This window comes from Leptopilina heterotoma, unplaced genomic scaffold (assembly GCF_015476425.1).
Source record: "Leptopilina heterotoma isolate Lh14 unplaced genomic scaffold, ASM1547642v1 Lhet_144, whole genome shotgun sequence".
Lineage (NCBI taxonomy): Eukaryota > Metazoa > Arthropoda > Insecta > Hymenoptera > Figitidae > Leptopilina > Leptopilina heterotoma.
Window position 1 is genome coordinate 650,968 of NW_025110862.1, and position 26,722 is coordinate 677,689.

Consider the following 26,722-nt stretch of genomic DNA (forward strand, 5'->3'; position numbering starts at 1 on the left):
AAAAATTATTCTTTAATGTCACCAAAAACGATAGTTTTTTTATTTTTAAACGCATACATTACTTTGGATGCGGAATGAAACTAAGTAAAAAATTGAAATTGTCTGACGAAAAGCGATTTTTTCTACTGATTTTAATAATTTTTAATAGAAAATAGACAGTAAACTGAAAATATTGTCTGACTAAAATTATTTTGTACTATTGATTTTTTTCCATCTTAATTTTTGTTTATTATCTGAATTTTTGGTAATAAATTTTTTTATTTACTTGCTTAGGGATAAATTACTGTTTAAATTTTTTCTAAACTGAGAAATTTTAGAAGAAAAATAATTTAAAAAATTACTATAAAAAATACATTAGCAATTGAAAATACTGTCTGACTAAAATTATTTTGTTCTACTAATTTTTTTCTTAAGTTTTGTTAATTATGTGAATGTAATTTACGTCCATGAATTTCTTTCTCTAAATATAAAATTGCTCCTAAAAATTCGAAAAAAGTTGTTCCTTAGGAATAAAATTTTATTTTTATTTTAATGTTAAGAAAAATCGAAATTGTCTTACCAAAATCGATTTTTTTTACTATTTTTTATTAAATATTTTTAGTTTCTTTGCAATGGGAAAATTATCAGCTAAAAATTTTTACCAAATTGAGAAAGTTCAATAGAAAAATAAACTCAAACAATTATTCTAAAGAAAATGGACAGAAAAGTGAAAATACTGTCTGATTAAAATTATTTTGTTCTCCTGATTTTGTTTTTTTATTAAAGAAAACTAATTTTTTGACAGTAACGTCTGACTGCAATTAATTCATACTTCTTAGAATTTTCGATTCTTTTTTCTTACGAAAAATATGTGTTTAAAATTTTATTCAAATCAAAATTTTGAATTATTATTTCTTTTATTCTGTATACTAATTTTTAAAATGAATTCTAAAATGACTTTATGAAAAGAAAAAATAAAAAGCAATTTTTAAATGTCGAAAATATTTTAGAAAAAAGTTATTTTATTCAACTATATATATACAAATTATTTGAAACTTACAATAGAATATTTCATTATATAAAATTAATAAAATTATTACAACGCTCTTAGCTCTTAATAAGTCAATTTCAACGAAGTACATTTTGCTTTAATAACAAATAATAAAACTAATAATAAAAATACTAATAATAATAGAAATCGTAAAAATAAAAATAATAATATAATTATTAACTTATTATAGATCATAAATTATCCTCATTCTCTTCCATCAGACAATTTTCACCCTCGAGAAATGAATCCGATCGACAAACGGCTAAAAAAAGGAAAATATTTATTATTATCGAAATTTTACTAATTTTCATGCATATAACGAACATATTATATGTATTATTTTTCTCTTTTTTCATCAAGGAGAAAATATAATTAAATTATTGAAAAATAATTGAAAACTAATTTACCTATCGATTCGTGTTTTCCTTTATATCGTCGAATGAATAAAAACATGACAATTAATATCGCAGATCCAATTACCACATAAATTCCGTATTGAATTTTGGACCATAAAATTGAACCACTTCTTAAGCTATTGTTTTCTAAAGAGAGTGAATTACAGTCCAGATCTGTCGTTAACAAAAAGAAAGAAGAAAACAATCTTCTCAGAAACCATTATCGTATTTTGAAAGAAATAAAAAACTATTTTCCTAAATAAATACATAAAGAAATATTAATGCACAATGCGAGAGAATAAATTGGCTTTCTATTGAAAATGTTTAATTGAAATCAATATTTATTTTCTTTCATTCAATTCTTCTTTATTTACTAATTGACAATTGAAAAATTTAAATCCATTTTTGCAATTATTTATAATCGCAAATTGAATTTTATTTATTTTTCTATTATTTAATCGCAAAATGGATTTAATTTACGAATTTTTTTTTATTTTGATATTATTTAATCTCAAAATGGATTTAATTTTTGAATTTTCTTTACTTTTCTATTATTTAATCTCAAAATGGATTTAATTTTTGAAGTTTATTTATTTAAAAGAAAAAACATAAACAATGAGAAATATTTATTTATTTATACAAAATTGATTAGCAGTTATTTTTCCAACTGTTTTTTTTTCTCAGTAACGTCTGACAAAAATTGTCTGTTACTACTTATAACGTTTAGAAATATTTTATATACTTTACTGTTAATTGAAATTAATTAAATTACCTAATTAAAGCCAAAGTTCACAAGTCAAAATTTAAATTCAAAATTGTTTATAAAATTTTCTTACACTTTTTTTCTAATTATTATTAATATATTATTATAAATAATTATAAAAATTATAAATTAAGTCATTATTATTTATAAATACCTATATTTAGAAAACATAACACCGACGTTGTGTTATCGGACATTAATGACTGATTGAAACATTCCGTTTGATTTGCGTCGACGTGTAAACAATTTTTATTGCAAATTGGACCTTTCCATTGTGTCTCTATTCGAGTTTCTTTGTTTGCAGTATCATTAAAACTGTAAATTATTAAAATAATAATAAAATAAAAATAATAATTAATAATAATTTATAATAATAATAATAATAATAATAATAAAAATTAAATTAATTTAATATTAATAATATTAATAATTTTAATTTATTTTAAAAAATTAATATTAGAATAAAGAAAATCAAGAGAAAAAAAATTTAGGAAAAAACTTATAAATTTTAATTAAATAAAAAAAAATAATTAATTAAAAATTCATTAAAATAAACACTATGATTAAAAAACAAAATAGTCAACGGACCTATCTGATACTTCGCTGGAAATTGCATCCTCAAATATTGCTGCACATTTAGTGGGTATTTCACAGCTTCTTCCACTCCAGCCAAAATAGCAGTCACATAATTTTTCTTCGGAATTACATAAACCATGAATACAATCAACGCCACAAATACTGACACAGGTATAATTATTATTATTATGACTATTGTTAGTTGAATCATTATTTATGACGATATAGTTGTCATGGCATTTACACTGTTGAGGAGCAATGCATTCACCATTAATACAAGCATTATCACAAACAGGAATGCAAGTAGTTGAATTTTCATTTTCTAACAATTCGTAGCCATCATCACACACGCAAGTTCCATTATCGCCTTGACAAGTGCCATGAGTGCATTTGCATTCAACAACACAGGTATTAGTGTTTTCCACTATTTCAAAACCCTCGTCACATGTACAATTTCCCGGCGATGTGCATTTCTGAAAATATTATTTCACCTTTTAGATTCAAAATTTTTTTTTAATTTTTTCTATTTTTTAAGGACTTATATTTTTAAATTCATTTTCAAATTTTTTTATTGTTAATTTATTACGTATTTAACACACAAAGTTATTTATCTAATTTTTGATTTATTATTGGCTCTTTTTGCAATTCAACGAATTTATTTATTTTTATAATTTAATTAATTAATTTTTTGCAATTCAATTTTTTCAAATTCTGACAAAAATTTCTTTTTAAATTACTTAAATCTTGAACAACTATCATAAAATGAATAAATTATTTAATGAATAATTTTACTTAAATATTTCAAAATTTATTCAATTTTAAAAGAGTTGCGTTTACAATTTTAATAAATAAATAAACTTCAAACGATTTCAATTTAAAATTTTATAAAAATTAAATGTTGAATGAATTTAATTAGAAATTTTAATGAACTTAGATTTTTGAAAAATTATAATAATTCAAAATTATCTAAAATTATTTAAATTTGTCAATGTGTATTTAATTAATTATTAAAAATAATAGATTTATAAAAGAATTTTAGTTAAAAACACTAAAAAAAATTGAGTTTCGAAGAAATTGCAAATGATTGCAGAAATTCTATTATTTGCAAAAGTAATAAAATTCTTATCACAAAATTCAATTATGTTCAAAATTAACAAAAAGAAATCTCGACAAAATTTCAATTATTATCTTTATAAATACAAAAATTCCTCTTCAAAATTTAATTATTTTCAAAATTTTTAATAAAATTCTTGTCAAAATTTCAATTATTTTCAAAAATTTTCTTCATTTTAATGATTTTCAATATCTACTATTTTAATAAAATTTAATTAATATTTACAAATTTTTTATAAGTTTCTTCTCAATAATTCAATTATTTTCTGAAATAATAAAACTCATTGCAGAATTTCAATTATTTTTAATACAATTTTAATCGACTTCCTTGAAAAGGATTGAAAAGGATTCTAAAAAATTTTATTAAAATTCCACAAAAGAATTCAATTATTTAAAAATTTGTTAATAAAATTCTTTATAACAATTAAATGTTAGGAAACATTTAATTATTCAATAAATAATTTACTTTTATATTTAAATAATTGAAGTCTCGTAAAATTTTCTAATAAAAATTGATCTAAAAATAAATATTAGTTAAATTTCAGATAGTAATAAAATTTCCCAAAAAGAAATTAATTATATTTAAAGAAAATTTTAATAAAATTGTACGCAAACATTTAATTATTTTCATAAATAATAAAAATTTCACAGGATTCCAATTATTGTTATTTACTTTCGTTATTTTTAATTTAATGTCAATACATTAAAATATTTAATTTAATTCAATTTCTTTATTAATTTAATTAATTAATTTTTTGCAATTTAGTTAATTTATTAATTATTTACTTTTTATTTAATTGCTATTCATTCTAATATTAAACCTAATTCAACTAATGTTCAATTACTCAATTTTTTGAAATTTAATTTATTTATTTTTAATTTAATTCCTCTTCATTGCAATTTTGCAATAATTAATAAATTATTGCAAAATTATTTTGCAAATAGACCAATTTTTTTTCTAAATATCAATGTTAAAATTATTTTTCACAATTAAAATAATTAATTGTCAAATTATATTAGAGGAAAAATTTCCGAAACTTTACTGGGGAATCGAACGCACGACGACCCCAGGGTATGAGCAAGTCGATAAACTTACCACCGAACCACGATGTCGATTAGAAATATTTTGCATATTCTATAATTTCAATATACTCACTCCATTTTCACATCCTTGCGGGCAAATGGGTTCACATTTCGATTCGTTGCTTATTCGATAACCATCATTGCATTCGCATACTTCTGGACCACTGCAATATCCATTTTCGCAATTAATCTCGCAAATTGGTTCACAGACATTTTCCGTCTCATTCTTCCTGTAGCCATCGAAACAGGTGCAATAGTTCGGAGCTGTACAATTCTAATCGTATATTATTAATTTTCTTCTCGTTAAATTTAATTATTCATAATTTAATTGTTACTATTAAATATTTTAATTATTAATAAATAAATTTTAATTGTATTTACTACTAATAATTTAATTACAATTATACTACTAATAATTTAATTCCAATTTTACTACTAATAATTTAATTATAATTACACTACTAATAAGTATTATTACTACTAAAAAATTATTGTTTATATTTATTAGCAAAAAAATATCTACTAACTAGTTACTACTAAAATTTTTAGCAGTAACGATATTTATCACTAGTAAATTTACTAGTTTTACTACTTTTACTATTTACTAGTAATAAATATCCTTACTACTAAAAATTAGAATTAATAATTAACATTACTATTGAAAATTATAATTAGTATTTACTACTAACAATTGTAACTACTCCTAATAGTAATACTACTAACTAGTTACTAACAATTGTAACTACTTCTAATAGTAATACTACTAACTAGTTACTAGTAATTGTTATTATTCTAATTATTAGTAGTAATTCTAATTTTTAATAGCAACTTTAATTATTTAGTAGTAATTATAATTATTGGTAGTAACTCTAATTATTAGTAGTGATTATAATTATAAGTAGTAATTATAGTTATCGGCTGTATTTAAAATATTTAATAGTAATTATAATTGTTAGTAGTAAATACTCATTTATAAAAACTAATTCAATTTGCTTTAAAATTAATAATAGTAGTGTTAAAATATTCAATATTTTTTTTTCTTAAAATTCAACTCACTCCATTTTTGCATCCCTTGGAACAAATTGGTTCACATTCAGATTTATTATTCATTTGATAACCACCATTGCAAGTGCAAATATCCGGTCCCGTACAACGGGCATTTTTGCAAATATTTTTGCACACTGGATCGCAAACATTTGGTAAAATTGGATTATTTCTAAATCCCTCGTTACATGTACAATTTTCTGGCGATGAGCATTTCTGTGAGGGAAAAAATTTATAACAATTTTAGAAAAATAAATTTAAATAAAATTGAGAATTATATTAATTTGTTTAGTTATGAATTTTAATTAAAATCAATTATTAATTTTTAATAAAAAAATTAATTAAATTATTAATTTAATTTTTTTTATTTTATTCCTATTATATTATTATTATTTTTATTCTTCTAATATTATAAAACCAATTAATTAATTAATTAATTAATTATAACCAATTAATTGCATATTGAATATTATTCATTATGTTAATTAATTAATTATTAATTTAAAAATATATTTTTTAATTACTTTTAATTGTTATTATTAATTAATTGAAACCGACGGAAAATATTTCTTTTTAGAATTAGAAATTTACAGGAAAAAAAATTATAATTTTTTTTCTGTTGATATTTGTATAATAATCATCGATATCTACCCCATTGTAGCAATGTTTAGTGCAAACTGGTTCGCACTTTGACCTGTTACTCATGCGATAACCCTCATTGCATGTACAAATGTTTGGTGCACTACAATAGCTGTTATCGCATTTTTCCTCACAAATTGGTACACAGACATTATTGGAAGAATTTTTTTTCTCATAGCCCTTGAAGCAAGTACATGAATTTGGCGCTGTGCATGTCTTGAAAAGAAAGCAAAAAAAAAATTATTATTATTATTATTATAATTTTGTTGTAAAGTTTATTCTAGAATGCAATTTTTAATTTTTTTATTTTCTTATTTTCTTATTTTCTATTTTTTGTATTTTCTACTTTTTGTTTTCTATTTTTTTTTCTTATCAATTTTCAAAGTCGAAAGAAAATTTTTCTAAACAACTGCAATTTCCAAAAAATTTTTTTATTAATAATTTCGCCAAATTTTTTTTTTAATAGAATTTAATTTCCAACCATTTTTTCAAAAATAAATTTCAAGTTATCTAAAATAGCCTTCAATTTCCAAAAATTTTTCTACAATAAAATTCAATTTCCAATAATTTTCTTTTAAATAAATTTTAATTTCTAAAAAATTTTCTGGTGTAAAATTATTTTTTCTAAAAAATCTAAAAAATATTTGAAATTGCTTGTTGAATAAAATGTAAAGTCTCGAAATTTCATTTCCGAATAAAATTCAAATAGGAAAAAATTTTTTCCCAATAAATTTTAATTTTTAAATCTCTTTTTTCTTATAAATTCACGAAAATTATTATTTTTTCCTATGATAAAGGCCGATTACTTAAATTTAATTCCAACTGAATTTAAATTCCCTCCAGTGAATTTAAATCTCTAATAAAAAGTTAAATTTGAAACTGTTGAATTCTTTTTTTTTTGACATTTGCAAACTTCACGAGAATTTTAATTGGATTTCTTTTTATAATTAATGCAAATTATTGTTTCAAAATCACTTTATCAAAATTAAATTAAAGATAAAACCTATTTGAGAAATTTAAAATATTAATGAAATTAATTTTTTAAATCATTTTTAATATGTTTATAATGGATTTATAATAATTTTTTTCAAGCTTTAATAAATAAATAAATAATAAACAAACTATCAATAAAATAAGTAAATTACTCAAATAATTTACTATTTTTTAGTTTTACTGATTTTTTAGGTTGAAATTAAATTCTAAACGTTAAAATTAAACTTAAAATAAATAAAAAAGTATTTTTTTAAAAATTACTGAAAAATAAAACCAAAAAAAAAAAAATTTGCAAAGTAGGACCAAAAATTTTTTTTTTTTTTTTGTAATTCTAATAAACTTACACCAAAGTGACAAACATCAGAACAAACTGGCTGACAATTTGAATAATTGTCCATTTTATATCCAGTATTACAACTGCATGTTTCGGGTGCGATACATTGGCCATTTTCGCACGTCGAACTGCAAATTGGTTTGCATGTCAAATCAGAATCATCCATAATACCATATCCTTCAAAACATGTACACGTATCTGGTGCTGTACAATTCTATTGTAGTGGACAACAAAAAAATGTAAAAAATTTTCTATCGTATTAAAAAAAAAAGAAAATTTTAATATAAACAAACTGAATTTTATCTAGTAAATAATTGCAGATTGATAACAATTATTATTAATTAGTAAAAATGAAAAAAAAATTATTTCATTCAAATAATCGATTACTTGTCTATTATCAATGAAATATTTACTTAAATCAAATAAATTTTATTTAAGTCAATGAAATTGTATTTGAACCAATAATTTCTGTATTTGAACCAATAATTTCGGTATTTGAATCAATAATTTCGGTACCTACTTGAAGTAATTATTATAAATATAATTTTTTACTTGAATCAAAAAAATTTTTCTTTAAGTCAAATAAATTGTGTCATGAACCAATAATTACAGTATTTGAAGCAAATATGAAGTGAACTATTTAATTGCCTCAAATAAAAATTATTTGATTCAAAAAACTATTTGTTTGATAATCGACAATTAATCGGTTACATATTTTTCTTGAAAGTATCAAATAGATACTAAAGTATATCATTTTGATATCAAAATGTGTATCAAATAAAAAATTGATCTAAATTTTTGTATCAAGTTGATACACTTTTTAAATTTTTCTTTCATAGAAGTTGATACTTTAGTATCAATTTTCTATTTTTAAGAAAACTGTGTATTTGAATCAAATACATTTTTTTCCATTGTCAAAATTAATAAAAAAAATTTTTTTAAATTATTAATAAAATTAATAAAAATTAATAAAAAAATTAATAAAAATTAATAGATTAATAAAAAATATTTACGCCATTTGTGCAAGGTTTACTGCAAACTGGCCTACATGTAAAACCATCGTCCATCAATGAATGTCCCTGAAAACACGTGCAAATATCCGGACCACTACAAATGCCAAATGAACATTGATTCCTGCATTTTGGATTACAAGAAAATGAATCTTCTTGCTCCTTAAAATAACCCTCCTTACATTGACAAACATCGGGAGCAATGCATTCACCATTAATGCACTCTTGTCCACAAATTGGCGAACAAATTTTTGTACCATTATCATGTGATTTCACACTGTAATCAGTGATACATTGACATACATTCGGAGCAGTGCAAATTGAATTTTCCGGACATGAACCACTGCAAACTGGCTTACATGTATAACCATCGGATTCTAAACTATAACCAGAATTACATGTACAAATATTTGGTTTCGTACATGTCCCATGAATACAATCGTTCTGGCAAATTGGCACACAAACATTATCGACATTATCCTCTTTTCTGTAGCCCACATTACAATGACATTCATTTGGCCTTTTGCACTCAGCATTTTCACATTTTTGATGACAAACTGGACGACATTGTGATAAATATTCAAAATATCCTGGACAACATTTATCTCCTGTATGCCAAAATGTGTAGTACTAAAAATAAATTGATGAATTATAAATTTTTCTCTTATGCTATTTCTCTCTTTCTCTCTAAATTTGAATTAGGGTAAGTCCAGTTTTTTTAATTATTGTAAAAATTATAAAAAGAAAATAATTTTTGGCTAAATTTTTATTGATAGTTAAACTTTTATGAAAGTAGTAGGAAATTTTTAAATATAATTCTTCGCAAGAATTCAATTATTTTCATAAATCATATTTTTCGGAAGAATCCAATTATTTTTATAAACAGTAAAATTTTTTGTTAAAATTCCATTATTTTAAACAAAATTTTACGAAAGAATTCAATTCAATACGAAAGAATCCTTCGAAACTATTCAAATATTTTCAACCAAAATTTTAAAAAATAATTATTAAAAGTTTTAGGAAACAAAACAGCAAACAACAACTAACTACAAACTGCGAACAGATTACAGGAATACAACGATTATTAATATAGATATTTAATTTAAATATAAAATTTGTCTCATTCTAAATTATGCATTATTCATTTAAAAGTTAATTTCAAGCATAGAGAGAGTTGAAACATATTTTTGCCTCAACTAAAAAGTGGAAAATCCTTTTAAGTTAAAAATAAATATAAAAAAATAAAGTATTTATCAACTAAAGTAGAAAATAATTATTAATATATTTTAAAATAATTATTGAAGTGAATTAAATATTGTTGTACATTAATTATTAAACATATTTATTTAATAGTTAATAAATTTAATAGTTAATTAATAATAATAACATTTATATAAAAAATAATTTGTTTCTCAATGTATATATTATTGTCTAAAATTAAATTATTGAAAATTCGTCCACAAAAAATCAGTCAAAATTTCCATTAATTGTTAGTAAAATTTTACTATTTTATTTAGTATTTTTCAATTTTTCAATAAAGTTTTAGTGAAAAGTTACTAAGAATTTTAGAAATTTTTAGAAATTTTTACTAAAACTTTAGTGAAAAATTAGAAACTACTAAAGAAAATAGTAAATTTGACTAAAAATTAATAGAAATTTTACTATTTCATTTAGTACTTATAATAGGAAAATAGTAGCTATAATAATTATAATAGTAAAATTTTACTATTTTATTTAGTAGTTTTTAATTTTTTACTAAAACTTTAGTGGAAATTACTAAGAAATTAGTACCTAGAAATTTTTACTAAAAATTTAGTGAAAATACTATAATTTACTAAAGAAAAGTAAAATATTAAATAGAATAGTAAAATTTTACTAACAATTAGCGGAAATTTTACTATTTTTTTAAGTAGTTTTCAATTTTTTAGTAAAACTTTATAGTGAAAAATTACTATAAATTAGTAGAAATTTTTACTAAAAATTTATTGAAAATACTATAAATACTAAAAAAAGTAAAATATTAAATAGAATAGTAAAATTTTACTAACAATTAGCAGAAATTTTACTATTTTATTATATAGTTTTCAATTTTTTACTAAAACTTTAGTGAAAATTAGCTAAGAAATTAGTAGAAATTTTTACTAAAAATTTATTGAAAATACTATAAATACTAAAAAATAGTAAAATATTAAATAAAATCGTAAAATTTTACTAACAATTAGTGGAAATTTTACTATTTTTAATTCATAATCAGACCCCCAAAAACCCCCAAGGAATAAGTTTCAACAAAATCAACTCGCTGAATTTTCTGATGGAACGAAAGAATTAAAGTTAAGTGTTAAATGTTTAATTATCAATAAAAGTTTAGACAAAAATGTTTTTTTTTGTAATTTTTACAATCTTTTTGAATAACCATGGCCATCTTCCCTAGACTTACCCTAATTACAATCAATTAACAAAATTTTTTATTTTTAGAGAATTATTTTCTTGGAAAAATAGCAAAAAAAAATTTATGTTTAAGAAATATATTTATTTATAATATGTAGTTATAATTTTCTTTTTCTATTCTAATGAAAATTGAATTTTATAATTAATATGACGAAATTTACCTCTTTTCTGAAATTTATTCGTGTTTTTATTTTATAAAAAAATTTTAAAACTCTTTGCTGATAGGTTTCCTCATATGGAACCAATTGATATTCCCTGGTGCTATAACGAATATTAAATTTATTAAACTCGAGAAATAATTTAAGAAAATTAATCTCAAATTAACAGCTCATCTTTATTGAAAATATATTATATATTTTATTAAATTAATTTTTCGTCTTTTATCTTCTAATTAATTTATTATTTTTATTTCTTAATTAGATTACTTCTTGAAGCACATTTTCGGAATTAAGACAGAAAAATATCTTCAAAAAATTCAAGAAAATGTAATTTCCCTGTAGGAAATTATATTCTCATGGATTTTTTTTGCAGTTAGAAGTTTTTATTATTTGAATTATTTTTATTTTATTATTTTATTTTATTTTTACCAAATCAAGAGAAGAAAAACTTACCTGTATTCTAATTTACAAACAGAATCCGCTGTAGTTGGGGTTAAGGAAGCATCACTGTGATTTATAATATTTATCATAAACACAAATATAATTATAATACGCTTCATGATTTCTTTATAAGATATAATTCACAATGCACTGTGCACAGAATACTAAAATACAATATAAGAGCGACTTTCTTTCTTCGTAGCTTGAGATAAATTGTTTATCAGCAGGATATGTTGCCTCCTATGATTAATTACATTCAAGCGAATAATTCATAGGGAATTCCTTCATATCATATTCTCTTTTTACTTTGCAAAAAAATATCAATTTTAAATTATTAACGTTTGTTACTTAAAAAAATAAAAAAGTCCATCTATCAAACAATGTTATTCTTAAATTAACTAATTATAAAAATTATTTATCTATATAAAATATAATAAATACTCCCTTTACTATTCACCTCTAAATAATTAATCTGACTTTTTAAATATTATTTAAATAACAAAAAAAATTATCTACCTTTCACTAAATAAACAAAATTTATTGTTAATTTTATAAAGTAAATAATTTTAATAGAAATTTGAATTTTAATAATAAAATTATAATTTAATAATATAATTAATTTTTTCCTATTAATAAATTGGAATAATAAACATGGCTTCAATAATTGTTTTTGTCATTTTTTGTGGTTAATCGTAATCTCAAAACAAAATTTCTCAAGAGAAAAAAGAATTGTAAACAAATGATTAGTTAATCATTTGTAATCAGTTCCTTTTAAAAAAGATATCCTTCAACAGAGATAAAAAACCAAATATTTTTAAACTCAACCGCTGACTTCCTTTAAATCTTGTAAAAAAAAATAAATTTCTCAACCTTTCTGAAATAGAGGAAATGAGATAAGTTTCGAAAATTTTCAGCAAAGACGATAGTAGAGATTTTTTTATCTCTAAAAAAAGTGTTCATAAACCCAGCTTTTAATTAAAAGGGTTTTAAAATAAGCCTCGACTTTGATTGCTTTATCCGCTAAAAGGAAATTATTATTATCGAATTAAAAAGTAAAAACATATTATTCTTGGTACTTGAGGTATTTTAATAACAGTAAAAATAATGGCACTAACAGTATTTATGAGCAGAATTATAAAACTTTTAATAATAATTATAATAAGACAATAATATTAGTGAAAATTAGCAAAAAATTATAAATTATAATAATTAGTATAATAATAATTATAATAATTGTCAAAGTAAGAATTGTCATTGATTAATTTATTGACATTAAGTAATAGTACAAATAACTAAAGTTGCCATTAACTAATAATAACAGTAATTAATGATGGCATTAAATAATGATGCCAATAATTAAAAATATTATCAACTATTGGCATCAATGGCTAATAACATTAATATCAAATGTTAACATTAACTAATGCTACTATTATGTTATGGCACCATTAATTAAGGATACAATTAATTAATGCTACTATTAAATAATGGTACCATTAACTAATAATTTTTTTAACTAATGCAGTCTATTTGCAGCATAATTAATTAGTCTAATGCAGACTAATTAATGGAGTCATAAACTAATGGTACCGTTAACTAATGGTACCATTTGCTAATAATATTATTAATTAATGGTATCATTAATTAATGCTACTATTAAATAATGGTACCGTTAAGTAATGGTAACATTAAGTAAAACTATCAAATAAAATTAGTTAATTACATCAATTTGTGGTACCATTAATTAATGGTACCGTTAGTTAATAATATTAACAGCTAATGGTACCATTAGTTCATGACAACATCAATTAGTGGAACCATTAATTAGTAGTACAGTTAGTTAATAATATTATTAGTTAATTGTACCATTAATGAATAATATCATTAACTAATGATACCGCTAACTAATGGTACCATTAATTAATAATATTATTAATTAATGCTACCATTAATTAACGGTGCCATTAGTTAATTAATAATATTATCAATTAATGGTACCATTATTTAACGGTAACATTAGTTGATGATATTATTCATTAATGGTACCATTAGCAAATATTAAAATTTCTTAACGGTACCACTTGTTAATAGTGTCATTTATCTCCAGTATCATTAGTTAATAATATTATTAGTCAATGGTACCATTACTTTATAGTACCATTAATTAGTGGTACCATAATTTAATAATAATTTTAGGTAACTTTACCCATAATTTATGACAACTTTTATTATAACAAAGTTATACCATTAATGAACTTTATGTTATGAAGTTTATTTTTTTTTTACAGTTATTAAAAAATAACTGTTTATTTTTTTAACAGTTACTTTAATAGTTACTAATTAAAATAAGTTATTACAATAATTATAATTATTAAAAACAGTAATGTTCAATTAATACGATATAAAAACACAGTGGGATCTGCCCTTAATACTGCGATCCCTTTCGAAACCAGCGTTACATAAACAAACATTTGGTGCAGTACACACTCCATTCTTGCAGCCTCCGAAACAAATGGGAATGCATCTTGACTCAGTTGGATCGTTTACGTCGAGCATGTAACCCCTTTTACACTGGCACTCATTTCCTGAACAGATTCCATTGATGCACTGCTTTGTGCAACCACTGGTACTGAAATTTTCAACTTCTAAATTTGTTTGTTGACTGACTTGACCCACAGGATCGTAGGACGTCTGATGACCATGTTCAGAATTATAATGACCGGCGTGTTGATTGTAACTTCCTAGTTGTTGACCAGCGTGAACTGTCTCTTGACCTACAGATCCGGATTGTTGACCAAAAGTTCCGGAATGTTGTCCATAAGTTCCAGAGTGTTGCCCGTATGTTCCGGATTGTTGACCGTATGTTCCAGACTGTTGACCGTGTGTTCCAGACCGTTGACCATATGTTCCGGATTGATGACCGTAAGTTCCGGATTGATGACCATGTGTTTCCGATTGTTGACCATAAATTCCGGATTGATGACCATGTGCTCCAGATTGATGACCAAGTGTTTCGGATTGTTGATCATAAATTCCGGACTGATGTCCATAAGTTCCGGATTGATGACCATGTGCTCCGGCTTGATAACCATGTGTTCCGGATTGTTGTCCATAACCTCCGGTATGTTGACCATGAGTTCCGGACTGTTGATTATAGCTACCCAATTGTTGACCATGTGTTCCAGCCTGTTGTCCAAAACTCACACTCTGTTGATCCAAATTCACCGTCTGTTGACCGCCGTCCTGATAATTGCCCGCTTGTTGACCGCGAATATAGAAACCCGATTGTTGATTGTATCGTCCTGGCAGTTGTCGAATTGGAACAGTTTGTTGATCAAGTGTTCCCTCCTTATTTTGAGCGGCACCTAAATTTCCATAATTTCCACTTTCCTGATGAAGAACAGTCACCCTCTGACCGTAGGGTTCATAAATGGAACTAACACACTTTTGGGTGTCATCATCAAAATTGAATCCCGAATTACATGAACATTTGTCTGGTGTGACACATCTTCCATTATCGCAACCGTTCTTACAAATTGCCTCACACGTATTATTCCTAACTAAATTATAACCCTCCTCGCATTTACATAATCCCGGAACAAGACATGTTCCTCCGAAACAACCCTTTGGACATTGTGGAACACAAGTCTCCTGATCCCCTGGGGCATTCTCGTATCTGTAAATTAGTATATGCTCCATAAAATTCAGTTTCTCCTTGCATATTGTTAACTTTAAAATAATTTCTACTACTGCTAATTATTTTAACTAGAATTAATTGGAATTTTCAGTAAATGAATGTAATTTACTACAATTTCCGTAATTAGGAAATAATTCACTACAACTGTCATTAGGTAATGGTACCAGTAATTAATACTGTCATAAACTAACATTCACTTACATTAGTTAACTGACATTAACTAACATTAACAAATAGTACTATTGACTAATGGTAATTAATGGTAGCATTAACTAATGGTACCCTAAATTAATGGTATCATTACCTAGTGATACAATTAATTAATGGCAACATTAAATAATGGTACTGATACCATTAATTAATGGTAGCATGATCTAATCATATCATTTACTAATGGTACCATTAATTAACTCTAATATAAACTAATAAAATTATTGACAAATGGTAAAATTATCTAATGGTACCATTAACTAACAATATTATTAATTAATGGTATCTCTAACTAATAAAATGATTAGTTATGGGTAGCATTAATTAATATTGTTATTAACTAAAGGCACTAGTAATTAATGCAGTTATTAGTCAATCATACCATGAAGTAATAATACCAATAACAAAATGTATTATTAATTAACGGTACCATTAACTATAGGCTTTAATTAACTATAGGTACCATTATTTAAAACTGCATTTAACTAATTCTACCATTAAGTAAAAGCACATCTAACTAATGGTGGCAATAACAGATGGTACCATTAACCAGAGGCATCGGTATCATTGCCCATAATATTATTAATTAATGGTACCACAAATTAATAGAGTCTTTCACCAACATTGTCATTAACTATTGGTACCACTGACTTAAAATTGCATGAACTAATAGTACTACTAATTTAAATTGCCACTAACTGGAGCTGCAAATAAATAATGGTACCATTAACTAATGGTACCACAAATTATTATGATATAATTAATTAATGAATTAATTATTAACTTGTGGTACCATTAACTAATAGTACTATTAACAATATAATTATGTCACTAATAGTGTTTACTATAACTTACTAATGCTATGATTAACTGATGGTACCATTAACTATTAGTACCATTAACCAATTAATAATGGTACCACTAATTTTTGCTATAACTAATAGTATCATTAACTGGTATTACCATTAACTAATAGTACTATTAACCATATAAAATGTCATAACTAATTTTTGCTACAACTAATTAATGGTACCAAACATTAATGTTGCTAGTAATTAATGGTACCCAGCATTAATGTTGCTAGTAATTAATGGTACCAAACTTTAATGTTGATAGTAATTAATGCTACCAAACATTAATGTTGCTGGTAACTAATGGTACCAATGACGTAAAATGTAAAAAAAATATAAGAAAAATAATCCTTTCTAGCGCGTGAAATGAAATCTGTAAATATAATTATTAATAACAAATATTACCCGGGATAACAGCGACAGAATGCAGGACCAATGCAGTCTCCATGTGGACATCCGCCCTCGCAAACAGGAAAACATTCATTGAGTGCCTTGTTTAGTTGAAAGCCATGTTTACATTGACAAATTTTTGGCGATATGCAATCGCCATTAATACAACCATCGGGACATTCTGCTTTACATTCACCATTTTCCTTCATATAGCCCTCATTACATTTACATTCATCTGGTCCATGACATATTGAATTAAATGGACATGGTCTTGTACACACAGGTGTACATATACCCGCTTGGGCAGTGTAACCAGTGTCGCAGGTACAAATATTTGGTCCAGTGCAAACACCACCGAAACATCCCTCATCACAGTGCGTCTCACACTCGCCTGTTTCGCTATTACGAACAAAACCATCGCAGCAGTCGATTATTGTTATTACACTGGGTCGTCCCTGCAAAAAAAAATTCAAAGTTTTGTCAATTCTATTATTACATAATGCAAATATAATTACTTAATAACAAAAAATGTTTCTCAACTGTATTTTATTCTTAGTGTTATTATTAATTATTATTTTTATTTTCTTCTTAGTTTTATTAAATTTTCTTTTATTGTCTTAATGGTGACGTTAGTCTACAGTATTATTTGTTAATTTATTAATTATGATCTTAGTTAATGGTATTAGTAATTATTGCTGCTCCTAACTATTGGTTCCTAACTAATTATATCACTAATTTATGGTCCCATTACTCAATCGTACCATAAATTAGTGATTTATGGTTCTATTACTTAATAATACCATAAATTAGTTATACCATCAGTATCTATTCACTAAAGCTGACATTTACTTATGAAACCATTTACATAGCCTGCAATTAAGCAATTGTACCACTAATTAATAATACTATTAACTGATGGTACCATTAACTAAACATTTCTTCAATTAAAAGGTACCACTAATTAATGCTGTCCTTAGATAATGGTACCATTAACTACAGCTATCTTTAAAGTAATGGTACCTATAATTAATGCAACTATTATAAAATCCCGAAAAAATTAATGGTACCATTAACTAATAATAATATTAACTAATGGTACTATTAATTATTGCTACTATTAAATAATGGTACCGTTAACTAATGGTACCATTGGCTAAAAATATTAATAACTAATGGTATCATTAAGTAAAACTATCAAATACTAACGGTACTAATGGTACTATTAGTTAATGCTGCTAATAAATAATGATACCGTAAACTAATAATATTATGAAGTAAAGGTACGACAAATAAGTGCAGACATAAGTTAATGGTACCATTAATAAATGGTACCATTGTTTAAAAATATTATTAACTAATGGTACCATTAATTATTGCTATTATTAAATAATGGTTCCGTTAACTAATGGTACCATTGACTAAAAATATTATTAACTAATGGTACCATTAATTATTGCTACTATTAAATAATGGTACCGTTTACTGATGGTACCATTGGCTAAAAATATTATTAACTAATTGTATCATTAGCCATAAATATGATTAACTAGTGGTACCATTAATTATTGATACTATCAAATAATGGTACCGTTAACTAATGGTACCATTAAATAATAATATTATTAATTAAAGCTACGACAAATAAAATGCAGTCATGAGATAATGGTACCGCTAAATAATGATACCAATTCCTATTAATATTATTAAGTAATGGTACCATTGGCTAAAAATATTGTTTGCTAATGGTATTATTAATTGTTGATACTATTAAGTAATGGTACTATAAATAATGGTACCAGTGGCTAAAAATATTCTTAACAAATGGTACCATTAAGTATAACTGTAAACTAATAGTAATACTTTTAGTTACTGCCAACATTCACTAATAGCATTATTATTTAGTAATTAATATTAGTTATTGGTAGCATTAGTTATCGGTTCCATTAGTTAACAACATCATTGATTAATGGTGCCATTGGTCGATGACATTATTTGTGATTGGTACCATTAGTTAATTATACTACTGGTTAATGGTACCGTTAATTAATTACATTACTGCTTAATTGTACAATTAGATAATAATAGCCTTAATTAATGGTACAATTAATTAATGGTACCATTATTTAATTGTGACATTAATTAATGGTACCATTATTTAATTGTGCCATTAATTAATAGTACCATTAGTTAATGGTATAATTAATTTTTTAATGGTACCATTATTTAATGGTTCCATTAATTATTAGTACCAATAATTTATGACAGGATTAGTTAGTTGTACCGTTAGTTTATGATATTATTAATATAGTACAACTTGTTAATGATTCTCGTCTTCAATTACTTAATAATATCATTAGTTTCATTAATTATAATTAATTAAATTTTTTAAGTTATTTAAAAAAATATTTCTACTCTTATAATTTTATCATTGAAATATTTAAATTTCAAATCAACAAAAATTGTGCATAATTCCTGAGTACATTAAATTATGCATAATTTAACGATAAATTATGCATCATTTTTCCGCCTATAAATAGTAGAAGAGATAATAATAATAATGAATGAATGAATGAATAATATTATGATAAAAATAAAAATTAATAATATGAAGAGAAATAAATATAATTATTAGTTTATAAATATTATTATAATAATATATAATGTTAATTATTATTAAATTATTTTGTTACTATTACTACTAAAATTAATCCGGAAATGTTTGGATTGAAAAGAAATTCTATATCAGCAAAGGAAGTAATTTAAATTATAACATAATGGAAATCGTTATACAATGCAATATATAGACACAAGAGAATTGCATTTCACTATAAAGGTCAAAATGAAATTTAATGCAGAAATATTTTAGTGGAGGAAAATCCAATTGTGGTTTGCCAAAAACAGTACTGTGAAAGCTTATGTACGATTAAGATAGACTTACCGACTTGAAACCCTGCTGTGAGTCCTGTGTACCCGGCACTGTCTGTACATAGCCTTTTGATATATTAGCTACTAAAGCCTGTGTGTACCTGAATTACATGAATACATGTTTTGAAATTAATGTTTTCTCCAAATCAGGTCATTTTGTAAAATAGCGCAATAAAAAGAAAAACTAAATATATACAGTTTCATTCCACTTAGTGTTTGTGAAGAGTTATTAAATGCAAAATGTTTATCTTTTGATTTATATTTTCTACTGGTTTATCATTTTAATATTGAAAAGAAGTTTTCATTTTAGTTTTTTAGTTATTTTTTTTATTATTTAATATTTAATAGTATTATTATTCTAGTTATAGTTTATATATTTTATTTTGTTCTTGATTTCTCATTTTGAAAATTTTCGAAATAATTAAATAAAGATCTTGAAATATTAATTGGCCTAATGGCTAACGCCATTAGGCCAAATAATATTTGCAGATCTTTCATTTAATTCTTATTATTATTAAATATATTATGATATTGACAATAAAATTAAAAAATTTCAGAAAAAAAACAAATAAAAATAAAATCTCAAAAAAATAATAACTTTGCGGCGGTTTTTTAGTTTATCTTCTTTAATTTTATTTTTATTTTCGTAAATATTGGTTCAAATAGAAATTTATCGGAAAAAAAAAATGTTTTCATTCGTAGTGCTCTCCATTGCAAATAATCTTTATTGCTTCTGATAAAATTTGAAAATAAATTACTCTTCCTTTAATTTAAAAAGAATTAAAGAAATTCAGGATTACAACAAAAAGTAAATTTTAATTTTCCTTTATATTTCCGAGAACTTTTCCCTGATTTTTAAATTTTTAAAGATTTTAAATTAGAACCTATTCAAAAATCAATTATTTTTAAAAATTCAAGCTAGAATCCTTTTAATATTCAATTATTATTATCTAAGTTTTTTTTTAATTTTAACGAAAATTCATTTTTGTATTAATTTTTATCAATATAAAACATTCCTACGAGAATTCAATTATTTAAATACAAAAATTTTCAAAAAGAATTCTTTCGACGAATTTAAAAAGAAAAATTTAAGAATAGTTACATTTTTCGAGAAATTCGATTAAAATTATATTAAAAATAATTAAAATTCTGCCATGAGTTTTACTAATTTTTAAAAATAATTGAAATCCTAAAAAGAATTTTATTATTTCTAAAAATAATTGAATCCATTAAAAGAATTTTAGTTTTTTTTTAAATAAATTGAATTATTGCGAAGAATTTTATAAAAAAAATTTAAATAATTGATTGTTTTAAAAAAGATGTATGCAAATTCTATTTTAAATATGTAATTTAATTTTGGAGAAATTTGATTTATAAAATTAATTGAAATTCCTCTATGAGGAAAAAAATATAATATACATAATCAATTTAAAAAAATAATTGAAATCCTAAAAATAATTTTATTATTTATGAAAATAATGAAATTATTGACAAAAAAATTATAAAAAATTTCCGTGAAATTATTTTTACTATTTATGAAAACAATTAAATGTTTGAGTTGAATTTTATCGAAATTTTTCCATTAAAATCACATGAGAAGGCATTAGTTTTTATCGAAAATTGACTTTTATTAATTTTCTTTTTCAAATAATTGAATTCTTTTGGAAAATTTTTTTAAAATAGTAAATTATTGAAAATCACTGAATTAAAGAAAATTTTTGGAAAATAATTGAATTTCAGAGAAGAATTTTATTATTTACAAAGATAATAGAAATTCTGACACGAATTTTTAAAAATTTCGAAACATAATTGAATTTCTTCGAAGAATTTTATTAGTTTCGAAAATAATTGACTTTCTCTAATTATTTGTAACTTCTGCCAAATTCAATTTTTCTTAGTGTTTTCAACTAAAATTCTTCTATAGATAAATTATTTTTAATAATTAGTTAAATATATATTAACAAATTTAACTAATTTCGGAAAAAATTTAATTTGAAAATGCGACAAATTTTTTTTTTGTCAATCTCTTTTATACATGGGTTTATCACCCGTTCGTATATCTATAAATAAATAATGATAATAATTTAATTAAGTTTTAAATTTAAATTGCGGAACAAAATTTAATAAACTGAATTTAAATTAATTGAATCATTAAATCAGTTTTTCAATTTAATCCCCATGACCTTATTGTATAACCAGATAATGTAGATTGAAATAATTTTTTGTTCAATTTGTAAATTATTGTAAATGAAAGTAGATCGTTAATTAATTATCCACTTATTTATATACATTTTTACATTTATTTATATTCATTTAATTCCCCTCTACAATTAATATGATTAATTTTTCCTAATTAACGAAAAGTTTTATTAATTAATGCCTAACAAAAAATCGCTTAGACATTAATTTCTTAGCCTTTTAGAAATATAAGTAATTAATTTTTTATTGTACAATTTTTTTTTGTATTTCTGTTACAAATTTTTTTTTTTGTCTCATTCAAAAAAATGTAATGTGTCTATAAAAAATGCATTTTTATTTATAAAATTTACCAAGATATGACTTACGGAACTCTTTTGTAACACGTGCCACTTTCTTTAGCAGGAAATGAAACTAATGCTTCAGATTGTAATGAATGATATCCACCTTTTACACCTTGAGCGAAACATATCGTGGCAGTTAATGCCAAAAACAATAAAACTTGCAGCATCCGATCCCTCATGCTGATAGGAAGAATATTCATTGACTACTAAGCAATGTTTTCCAGATAATTTAAATGTTAAAAGACCATGGAGGTCAACTTGTTATTTACAAAGATTTCCTCACAATTTCCAAGATATTCATTTTGTGTGTCAACATTTTATTATTGTATATATATATATAAAATACAAGCTCTAAACCGATGGACCAGTTTTCATTTTCTAATATCTAGGGTCAAAAGTTACGAAATTTCAATTCATTTATTTATTATAATTAATACCGAGAATATTTATGTGTTTTTTTTTTGCTGCCGTTCAGCGTTTAGTCATTTGGAAATTTATTCATTTTCGATTTTTTTCTGTTCTATATCGATTTACGTTAAAAAATTCTGTTTACTTAAATTTTATTTTAAATATTTTTAATAATTATTTATTTTTAATATTTATTTTTATTAATTATTTATTATTAAATAATAAATAAATTATTATTATTATTTGATAATTTTAAATTTCATAATCACTGGATTGAGTAATTATTCTATTATTATAGTTAAATAGTACAACAATTAACATAACAGTGAAATAATAAACGTATGTTCATGAATAAAATGTAGATCATTGATAAAATATTTTTTTCTTTTCGGGTGAAGATAATAATAACTGGAGTATAGTTATTCGAATTAGGTAAAGGCTCTCGGCTATTTAAATAATCTTGATTCATATATTAAAACACAATGATCTCATGTTGCATGCGGATGTTGACGAAAACGACCTTGGATCTTGTTTTATGATAAGTAATATATTTCTCTTATTTTTTTTTTCGTTTAAACCTACAAACTGTGAATCACGCTCCTATTAGTCATTCACATTTAGATTATTTAATTTTTCCATTTATCTTGATAAAGTATTTTTCTATTGCTTCCCCATTTTTTTGCTCCAATTTATGCATTTAAATGATAAAATTCGCTGTAGTATATTAAATGCAATAAATGAAAAAAGGAAATAAATTAAAAAAGAAACAAATAAAAAAATATAATAAATAATTGTTCATTTCAACATTTTTGAGAGTTGCAAATAAAATGAACCAAAAACACTTTTTTATTTTACTTTGAAAAAAAATTTAATTATTATTCAAGAAAAAATACAACTTGTTTTTTGCTTACAAAAATAAATTTATATTTTGTAAGCACGGCAGAAAATAGCGGACAATGAAAAATAAAATTACAACAATAATGGCGCATATAATAAAACAATCATTCGCACTCACGAAGATATGAAAATTATAATTATAAAATATAAATACAAATAGAAATAGAAATACAAATACAAATAGTAAAAATAGTATTTTAAAAATACATTTTAATATATTTTCTTTATGATTTTAAAATGAAAGTGACTTAACACCCACACAATCATCTCACGTCTGTTCGTAATCAGTTTCGGAATGAAAAAAAAAAGAAAAAGACAAGGAAAATATGATTACTTCTAATCTACTTGCACTTAAACTTCTTTCTTTCTCTCTCTTTCTCTCAAAAATTTTAATTCCGTTTCAAAATATTTGCATATCAGTCCGGAAGTTTAAAAAAAAAAATATCTCTAATTAAATTCTATTAATACATATATGATTGAAAGTTGACTTTTCAATTTAAAACGATTTACTTTCTTTTTCATATACAGAGAACGTTGATTAGATGACTTAAAATAATTTTTCAAATGTATCGGAACATGTCTGCGTCTATTATTATAAAAATACATGTCGTGTAATTGCACAACGGGCAAAAATATTCTATAAATTCACTTTTATGAACAGAAACTTGCGCATTTTACAAGATCATGTACAAGATTATAATTTTTTTTTTTTGATTGATCGTAAAATGCAATTTTTCTTAAGTTTCTTTTTTAAATTAAATGCATTTAACTTATAAATATATTTATACATATAATGGAGAAAGAATTACATAAAATTAAATTGTATATGGCAATTTTAAATTAACAAACTAACAAGTTACAAGATAGTTGAGAAAGTATTTTATAATAAAATATAATATTTTAGAATTAAATTTCGATTCGAATAATAGCAAAAATTATTTTTTCTTCAATATAAATAATTTCGTGAGCGCTCATTTTGAAGAAAAATTATCGAGGCACTAAATTTTTTGGCTATTATATTTATTATTGCACTAATCGCAAGATTAGGAGAACATTTTTCAAAATTATTGCCTGTATAGTTTTCTAATTGACAGATAATCGCAAAGATTAGAACATTTTTGAAAATTATTGCTTGTTACAAATTTTCTAATGGACAGAAAATTAGATTTTAATTTGAATCAAGTATTTTTTATTAATTATTATTTATTAATTTTGTGTTTATTATTAATTTTGTGTTTAATAATAACTTTGTGTTTATTATTTATTTTGCATTTATTTTTCATAAATTTTGCATTCATCATTTATTCATTTAGCATTGTTTATTAATTTTGCACATATTATTCATTAATTTCGCATTACTATTTATAAATTTTGCATTTTTTTATAATTCTGTTATTTATAACTAGAATTTACTATAGTGGACAATTTTTTTTTGCAGTTAACTTTAATTTCTCATCTTTTTAATAATTAAATTATTTTTTGTGAAATTTTTGCCGTAAATAGTATTATTTATATAATATAAATAATATTATATAATTATAATTATTATAATTACAATTATCGTCCAATTATAATTATTACAAATCATCATAAAATCGTTTTAACCAACGAATTATTTTATCTCAATAAAATTTTACAACTAAAATTTATCCTTAAATACAAAATATAGTTTCTTTTTTCACTCAAGAGTAAAATTTCACAAATTTTTTTGCGTCCACTTACAAATTTTTCAGTAATTCTTTATTTTATTATTATTATCCACTATAGTAAATTGATGTATACAATATAATAAAAACAAAAATACAAAGCTTCCTTTATGAGGAAGCAAAATTAAAATAAATTCATGGAAATAAATTTTCAACTACAATTAACGTAGAAATTACAATAAAGTCTTATCATGAAGTCCTATTAAAATAATGGAGTAAAAAATAAGCTCTTATTATTAATACAAAGTCTTATTAAAATAAATTCAAAAAAAATTTTTTGTTGACGCAAAATTCGCGCATTACAACGGAATGTATAAATTATTTACTCTAATTGCTTGCAAGCAACAAATGGAGTAATACCTAGAACTTTGGTACAAGGTTATATTATACTTTCATGGCTTTCCTTTGGGAAATAAAGATAAAAAATTACTATAATAAAATATATAATAATTCTAAAAATAATAGTACCTAATAAAAATAATATTATTAAAAGTAATTAATTATTATAACAATTATAATCATAAATATCCATTATAATCGCAATAATAATGGTAATAATAATATTAATATTAATATTAATAAAAATATTAATAATAATAACTATAATTAATAATAATAATAATAATAATAATAATAATAATAATAATAATTATTATTATTATTATTATTATTATTATTATTATTATTATTATTATTATTATTATTATTATTATTATTATCATATTATTAATAGTAATAATAATAATAATAATAATAAAATTAATTAAAATTAAAATTAATAATTATAATAATTATAATATTAATAGTAAAAAAGTTTACAATAATAATTAACTACTGACTGGTAACAGATTATAAAATAATTCTTATATAACTTTTTGCAGATCATTTCGTTATTTAAATAATAATTGTAAATAAATCAATTGCTATCAAATTATAAAATAATGCCTCAAATTAATTACTACATAACGATAACTTAAAATCTGATAAAATACACTTACTATCTCTACAAATATTATTTCTTTGGGAGAAATTTGCATTTTTATGTAACTATGAGTATCGATTTGTATCAAT

The 26,722-nt window shown here is 22.8% G+C and overlaps 1 protein-coding gene across 1 annotated transcript; it reads right to left on the bottom strand.

The window, feature by feature from the left end:
* Positions 1–983: 983 nt before the first annotated feature.
* Positions 984–22,864, bottom strand: LOC122498249. The gene is made up of 15 exons (XM_043605903.1): positions 22,665–22,864; positions 20,114–20,201; positions 17,191–17,630; positions 14,426–15,703; positions 12,040–12,165; positions 11,590–11,689; positions 8,984–9,610; positions 7,981–8,184; positions 6,656–6,859; positions 6,017–6,220; positions 5,034–5,234; positions 2,777–3,237; positions 2,343–2,503; positions 1,438–1,599; positions 984–1,292 (listed from the first exon to the last, which is right to left on the bottom strand). The coding sequence occupies exons 1-15, from the start codon at positions 22,838–22,840 to the stop codon at positions 1,222–1,224; spliced, it is 4,503 nt and encodes a 1,500-aa protein (XP_043461838.1). The 5' UTR covers positions 22,841–22,864; the 3' UTR covers positions 984–1,221.
* Between the last annotated feature and the right edge of the window lie 3,858 nt (positions 22,865–26,722).

Bases quoted from the DNA above. Each gene is read 5' to 3' on its own strand.
- LOC122498249 (XM_043605903.1), bottom strand. From the start codon at position 22,840: ATGAATATTCTTCCTATCAGCATGAGGGATCGGATGCTGCAAGTTTTA. The intron at 8,185-8,983 runs GTAAATATTTTT...CCACTACAATAG, and splicing joins GTAAACCTTGCACAAATGGC to AATTGTACAGCACCAGATAC. The intron at 6,860-7,980 runs GTAAGTTTATTA...TTTCTTTTCAAG, and splicing joins CTGATGTTTGTCACTTTGGT to ACATGCACAGCGCCAAATTC.